This window comes from Carassius carassius, chromosome 17 (assembly GCF_963082965.1).
Source record: "Carassius carassius chromosome 17, fCarCar2.1, whole genome shotgun sequence".
In the NCBI taxonomy this organism is placed as follows: Eukaryota; Metazoa; Chordata; class Actinopteri; order Cypriniformes; family Cyprinidae; genus Carassius; species Carassius carassius.
The window spans coordinates 3,815,549-3,823,180 of record NC_081771.1 but is presented as its reverse complement, the minus strand read 5'-3'; the positions used below and the strand labels follow the sequence as shown (position 1 = coordinate 3,823,180).

Genomic DNA, 7,632 nt, shown 5'->3' with positions numbered 1-7,632 from the left:
AATGAAATTACATATCTACATAGTCACTGTACATCACCAAAAGGAAAAGGCTAAATCTTAAATAATTCAAGAGAATTTGATGATGTTTAAAGGTACATAAGTGTTTGCATATGCAAAGCATTTCATTTTTTACTATTAATATAGTAAACAGAAAAAAAAGTTATTACATAAAATAAGGAATATCCTAGATATTTAACATTCTCCGCTGTTGCACAAATGTATTTATTTCTATTATAATTATTTTGACACAATTTTCACCTTTTTAAAATTTTAAATATTGAGTCAACTTGTTTTCTTATCTGTTTTATCTAATTTTATGCAATTACTTTCTTAATGTTTTTTGTGTAACGACTCTTTCTGACATGTGAATCACTTTTAGCTGAATTTCTGTGTGTGAAAAAGTGATAGCTAAAACACAAATAAAAAAATACACTTATTATTTAAAAAAAAAAAAAAGATATAAAAAAAGATGGAATCGAGTATTAAAGCTGACCATTAAAAATAATGCGCGTGCTTCAGAATGCGGCTGCATCGGCGGAAGGATGAATCATGCGCGCGATTGCCCTTTATATGAATCTCACAAGCTTCCATTTCGAATTCGGCAAACTGTTCGAGCGCCTCCTGGCAACGGTTGCTATGGTGACTAACCACGTCACGCACGACTTTGGTTACCATGGTCCTTGTGACGTGAGAACCGTGTAAAAAGGTGTAGGAAACCCCGGACAGCGGTTACCATGGATATCGGCGGGGTGGGGGGAGGGGCGTTTAGAGGAAGCGGAAGTCTCAGCGCAAGCGGAAGTGGTACTGCCCTGAATACCCCGAGCAGCGAAACGGAGAACAGCTTGATACTCCCATCTTTAACAGACACAAATCAGGACTCGAAATATATTTAAATGTGAGTTACGTTGCCCGTTAAGGCCGCTCGTTTGATATTATGAATGTTAGAGATGTATTTTGCTGTATTGTTGCACATGTAAGCCCCCTCAGCACTGTCAATGGCGGAAGGCGTGTATTGTGGTTTGGGGCTGGGTACAAGGACTTAGGCCGAGGCGGCCGATGAATAACGATTATTGCCGATTTATTTCCGATCACGTCCGATTTATATTAGAAGCGCTCCGTTCCCGCTCTTTCTTTATGTAATCGCGCAATCAAAGTAACATCGCGCCGAACAGCCCTCATTCGAACGGGAGCGATGTCCAGCGCCTCCCGCGCCTATTCAACGCCCGGCCGTCGTGAAAGCTAACCGGCTAACCAGTTAATAGTGTTACACACCAGAAGTGTAAAGCAAGCGCTTACGAATTGCAGTTAGTAACGGTTAAATTTAATTTGGCGCGAATAGTCGGCGCCGTCCGATTAAACTCCACACGGGAATGTGAGTGAGAGGGCGTTATATTGGTGGCTAACGCTGCTAGCTCGAGCCTCGAATATGCTGCAGTGCAGTATTAGCGCTTTGATAAGGCGCTTTGAACGACTCGGATATATAGTGGTAGTTTTTCTAAATGAGTTCGATTTAATTTATTGATTTAATGTAACTTAGTGGGTTGGGATCGTTTCAATCGCGAAACAATCGCTTCAAAGGATGGCGGACTTGTGGTCAGGACGCGTCGTGAGGGCCTATGTAAATAAATCCAGTTTGACACCAGATTATGTCATCTACTAACCGTTCAAACTATGCGTTTTAATTAGTACTCCAGCCCTCATCGGTCTCGTTAGGCAACCCGATTATCAAGCTTTCACGTGTGTGGTGTTCTCCAGGACCTGGAAGGGCTGTGGCTGCTCGCCTGACACCGTTACCTGTGGTTCGGGTTCAGGCGGAGACATCGACGCCCTGGGCGTTGGCACTTACACACGTATCGATAGCTGACAGGGTTGAAATTCCCACTGTGGCCTGCTAGAATCCCGATTCCATGTCAGAATCCGTGACCTTGAACAAAGGTATACAGGACAATTTGATAAATGGAATATTAAGCAGCAGCAGCCAGAGACCTGGGATTATGTGATTTAGAATAAGTGATCTAGTAGGTCTGATATAGACTTTGCCCGGTTGTAATACGCAGGGGTGGATAAGCAGTTGTGTGTTTTAGAATTAATGGTTTTGACCTGCTTTTTTAATTGGGTTATACATTTCAGAAATCCAGTGTCAGTGCAGTATGAGCTTAAAATACAAACTGATTTTGAGTTATTTGGTGCAAAGAAACAATTGTTAGACACTTAATGTAAAACAAAGTTAAAAAAAAAGTGTTATGTCATATATTTGTTATTGATCTAAACTAGTCCTTTAGGTTAACCACTGATTATACCATTAACTATGTGTGAACCTGGTTCATTATGCATAAAATGCATGGTAATTTTAGTAAATAATAATAAAAAACATGGCAAAATAAAACTATTTCCCTATTTACAGTGTTTATGTATTTCTCAGAAATCGTTAATGGCAAGGTAAAACAAATGCTTTGAAGCACATATATATCTTATTGGACAAAAAAACACGTTCTTTAGATCAAGCACTACTTATATCATCATCAATACATAAAATTGGTTTATTATGCAGAAATGCATGGTAATATTTTACAAACCATTATATGGCAAAATTATTTTTTGTTAAAAAAAACGTAAAAAAAAAAACATCTTTTTTTAAGATATGTGATGTGCTTTCTTAAACCAGAACATATATTTAACCACATTATACCAAAGTTTGGTGAATTTTAGTTGTAGCAAAAATATGGCTGATCAGCAAGAAAGAAAAAACACAAACACTGCATTAAGTAATTTTGCTTGCTTGAATTCAAGTGTGAATGCCGTTTTAGTGTGCAAAACCGCCTATTTTCAAAGCCGACTAGTCAATTAATCAGTCTTAGGGAAGCTCTGTTTTAACTAGACTGGTTTCAGGTAATCCTCTTTTATCGTCATAACATCAGTGAGTGTTACAACCTCAAATGGGACTTTACTGATGTGTTTGACTTTATGATATGATGATTCACTGATGAATGCATTGAGAATGTCTTTGAGACAGTCACTGAATGACTGCTGCTTCATAGCTGTGTCTTTGCATTGGTCCTCTTAGGTAATCATTCATGGCCAGCCTTCAGTATGACTTAAATCTTCCTTAGATTTAAGTCCCAAATTTAATAATAGTATCTGGTGCAGGTCAAAATAAGCACCAACTTGAAAGTTGACCTCTTTACAACAAAAGGAGGTCATCCAAGCTCAGTAAGAGACTCTAAACTTGACTTTATTTCATGATATGCGAACAGACTATAGTAAATGGAAAATTAACTCGCCAACCTTTGTCTCCTACTTTTGTAGTTGCATCATGGACAAGAGTGACCTAGTGCAGAAGGCAAAGCTTGCTGAGCAGGCCGAGCGCTATGATGACATGGCTGCTTCCATGAAGGCCGTCACGGAGGGCGGAGTCGAGCTTTCCAACGAAGAGCGCAACCTGCTCTCCGTGGCTTACAAGAACGTGGTGGGCGCCCGCCGCTCGTCCTGGCGCGTGATCTCCAGCATCGAGCAGAAAACGGAGGGCAACGAGAAGAAACAGCAGATGGCGCGTGAATACCGTGAGAAGATAGAGGCTGAGCTTCAGGAAATCTGCAATGACGTGCTGGTGAGAGACGAGACGTGTGAAGAAAACATCTGACAGTTCTAGAAGTTCCACCTGATTTAATTTGCCGTTCATTTTAAGTTTAGAATTACAGCTAAATTAAAAATGTAGGAATATTATTCTGATGTCTAGTATGCAATATTAGATGCTCTTTCAAAATCTGCAGCATTTTAAGGCATTATAGCGTTAAAGTATCACATGAAAAGATCACATTTTAGCCAAAATTCTAAATTCCAGAAGTTCAAATTCCAAAAATGTGCAACATATACATTTATGCTTATTAGAATACTGTTGTTTATTTTTCGTTGTCATTGTCAAAATCATTGTTTAAAATTACATATATGAAATGATGCATAGCATTGCAATCAACCATTTAATATGTTCCACTTAAGATAAGGCAGGCCACTACATGGTTAGAGCAAAAGGAATATATTTTATTTGTAACATTTGGGTCCAAAAATGTACCCTTTTCATTTAAGAAAATAGCTTTACCTCTTTCTGATGTTCAGTGCTTTTAATTTATTAATGTAATATAAATTTTCATAGCTTAATGCCAGTCTTTCCTCTGTTCTCTCAGGGTCTCCTGGAGAAGTACCTCATTCCCAATGCTAGCCAGGCAGAGAGTAAAGTCTTCTACCTGAAAATGAAAGGAGACTACTACAGATACCTGTCCGAAGTGGCATCCGGGGAAGCAAAGAGAAGTGAGCTCATTTTCTCTATTAAGCAAGAAGGATATTGCTTAAATATTAATTTATCTGTTAAATCTATTCATTAAGGTGAAGATGGATTAATAGAAAATGATTGGAACTGGTAATGCTGAAGTTGAAGTTTAATGTCCAGTCCTAAGAGAGAATAATTAGATGCTAGCCAGAGCATGAGAACATTCAGGCTGTGATGTGATGGTCATGAATTTGATTTTGTTTCCTCTCAAATTGTAGCCACAGTGGACAACTCTCAGAAGGCTTACCAGGATGCATTTGAGATCAGCAAAAAGGAAATGCAGCCAACACACCCCATCAGGCTGGGACTAGCACTGAACTTCTCTGTGTTTTACTATGAAATCCTCAACACCCCAGAGCAGGCCTGCGCTTTGGCAAAAACGGTTAGACAATTATCTGTTTGTCTACAGCTTGTTTTGACCTTTTCTGTTTTGGGTACACACAATTTACTCTTTACGCTTTCATCCTATATTATTTTTGCAACATTCAGTGTATATCATCAAAAAGCGATTTGGAATGTGAAACGAAATTAGTTTATACTGAATACTAGAATGAGCATTTCCAGTGTACAGCAAGACAAAAGAACTGACCCTCATGTTTACTTTCATCGTAGGCTTTTGATGAGGCAATTGCTGAGCTGGATACCTTGAACGAGGACTCCTACAAAGACAGCACCCTGATCATGCAGTTACTAAGGGACAACCTCACTGTAAGTGCCATCTTTGGCTTTTCTAGGTGTAGCCAAAAATGTAACACTTCATTAAAATGAACGATACAGAATTAATATAGACTATATAGATAACTCCTCATAGATTAAATAAAAAATGATTACCTGAGCCATGCTAATCTTAAGTGGTGTGAGCGATTAAAATAAAAAACATTTAGATGTATTTTTCGTCTTACCCAAGTTCTGACAACAATTTTTGTGTTGGATGATTCATCTTGTAATTTTTTTTCTTTTTTTTTCTAAAAATCAGTGTGGCAAAACATGCGTATAATAATCTACCAAAATAAATGTAACAAATTCAGCATTTTTTTACGTTTAATACAGTGTTAATTTTTTCACATACAAGTTGTTATTATTAGCTTAAATTTTAGCTCAAGAATTGAAATTAATTTCTTAGCAGGGTTACTGCAGGTCTTAAAAGTCTTAATGTGTCCTTTCACAAAGTTAAATTTAAATCAGAGCAAAAAGTTTTAAATCGCCTGCACTGCATAAAAATGAATATCTTCCTTGGTATAGTTTTCAGTCTGGCAAGTAAACTAAAAAACATACTAGTCAATGGCAATTCAATTACCTAGGTGTCCGTAGCGGGTTGACAAGATAAAAAATTCTACACAGAAAATATGAAAGTAAATGGACTTTTTTTTGGGTTATGTTTGTATGCGGCACACTTTTTTTTTTTTTTTTTTTAACAGTAAAGGATGTTTGACACATGACAAGCAGATAGCATTCAATCCATTATTAAACATACAAAGAGTGCATGTCTGCCTATTATAGATTCAAAATCCATTTTAGATCACAATCGGAAATTATTGCAAGCACACAATGATGCTTTTAAAGTGGGTTTTGAGCAAAAACTTTAATAATTATATGTATTTTGAATGTAGCTTGATGCTAATTGTACCTTTTAATTATATTTTCAGATGTATTCTTGTAAAGATTATGGATAGTTTGCGTTTCTGATGTATAACCAAAAGTTATTTATCTTAATTTAATGCTGTATATTGAGCAACGGACGACGTATACCATACAAGATACATATGCTACATGAAGAAAAAACTACCTAGTTTTTTCTACCTAGCGTGCAGACGTGAATTAGCAGAAGGCAAACAATCCTTTCCCGCTCGGTGTGAAAGCCACATTCGTCTGCGATTTGCCTCGCTTTTTCGCATCGCTGTGTAAAACAGCCTTAAACATGCAGAAACCTGTCTTGGTGTCAGTATAGTTTTAATATAAATAGCTTAAGATTTTGCAGATTAAAAAATATTTAGTATTACGCCATTGATCGTTTTGGTAAAAAGTTACAATTGGAGCCTTATTGCATCATTTTTAACTTTTTTCTTTCGTTCTGCAGCTGTGGACATCAGAAAACCAGGGTGATGAGGCGGATGCTGGAGAGGGCGAGAACTAAAGGCGTTGCACTTCACTGTTAAATCCACCTACACTCTTTATCTTACACATATACAGCCCATACTTCCCTGCTCCATCCAGTCCACCTCACCTTTAATCCACCTTTCTGTATGACGAGCAGCATGAATTGTACCTGACCTACAAGTTTGTACCCCTGAAGCCACGAGCGGCAGGGTGAAGTTTGGTTTTTCTAAGGCTGTCTCGAACATGTCTGTTTGTGTATTTTCCCCCAGATGAGGGAAAATGTTTGAAAAGTGGAAACGATTTCCATCTGTTTTCCCTTCCCCAAATCCCTCCTAACATTTTTAAAAGGTAAATATTCTCTGGTCTAGTGGGATATAATGCATTATAGTGTCCCTCCCCACCCAATTTTCCCCCATCTGTCTTTTCTCTCCAATAGTGTACTGGCAATTGCTGGTTTTATTCAGAAGGTTATTAAACTGTCCATTAATTTAACAAACACTGTGACGTTTAGTTTTTCCTCCTGGATAACTTGTGTTTATTGGAAATCAGAATGGTTTCGTTATGAGTAGCAGTACAATTCTGTTGTGATCTCATACAGAAGGGATGAAAACAGGCTGTATTGTGACACTGACAAACATGCATTACTATTATTGCTGTCGTGTGTGATTTTTGCATACACGGCTAAAGACGAAAAAAGGACCCGAGGTTTGCCATTCCATGTCTATATTCAGTTTGAAGTAAAAGACATTCCATCAGTATGTGACCTTTCACAATAACAGACCTTATTGTGAACAAACTGGAGAGTTTCCTAATGTGCTGTCAATGAGGCAGTCAGCATAAAGGTGCTGTTTGACATCAGTAAACGATTTTCCTGGTTCTGTATCAGTTTTTTTCTTCGTAATATTGCCCACATTTCCGTTTAATAAAGATGTACAATTGTAAACATTTTAGAGGTAAATACAAATTTGTCTTGAAACTAAATGCTTAGAAAAACTCATTCATATAAATATATATATTATTTTTTTTTTTTTTTTGTTATTCCACCCTCTTACAAACAGAAGTCGATGCTTGATATTTCCCTCTTCATGTAAATCAGAAGCCGTTTCGGGGCCTAAGTCTGACTTTGAGCTTCTCTACTCCTCATTCCTGCTAATAGAGGAGTTTCTTCTGAAAGAAATTCTGCATTTAACTTGAATTTTGTGCAGGAAAGT

The 7,632-nt window shown here is 37.5% G+C and overlaps 1 protein-coding gene across 1 annotated transcript; it reads left to right on the top strand.

The window, feature by feature from the left end:
- Window positions 1-741: 741 nt before the first annotated feature.
- Window positions 742-7,366, top strand: LOC132160785 (14-3-3 protein beta/alpha-A). The gene is made up of 6 exons (XM_059570474.1): window positions 742-895; window positions 3,307-3,607; window positions 4,182-4,305; window positions 4,543-4,706; window positions 4,937-5,032; window positions 6,402-7,366. Exons 2-6 carry the CDS (start codon window positions 3,314-3,316, stop codon window positions 6,456-6,458), a joined length of 735 nt encoding a protein of 244 aa, XP_059426457.1. The 5' UTR covers window positions 742-895; window positions 3,307-3,313; the 3' UTR covers window positions 6,459-7,366.
- The last annotated feature ends 266 nt before the right edge of the window (window positions 7,367-7,632 follow it).

Excerpts from the sequence above, each read along its gene's own strand:
- LOC132160785 (XM_059570474.1), top strand. The coding sequence starts at position 3,314 with ATGGACAAGAGTGACCTAGTGCAGAAGGCAAAGCTTGCTGAGCAGGCC. Across the intron at positions 3,608-4,181 it reads AAATCTGCAATGACGTGCTG|GGTCTCCTGGAGAAGTACCT; the intron begins GTGAGAGACGAG and ends CTGTTCTCTCAG. Across the intron at positions 5,033-6,401 it reads TACTAAGGGACAACCTCACT|CTGTGGACATCAGAAAACCA; the intron begins GTAAGTGCCATC and ends TTCGTTCTGCAG.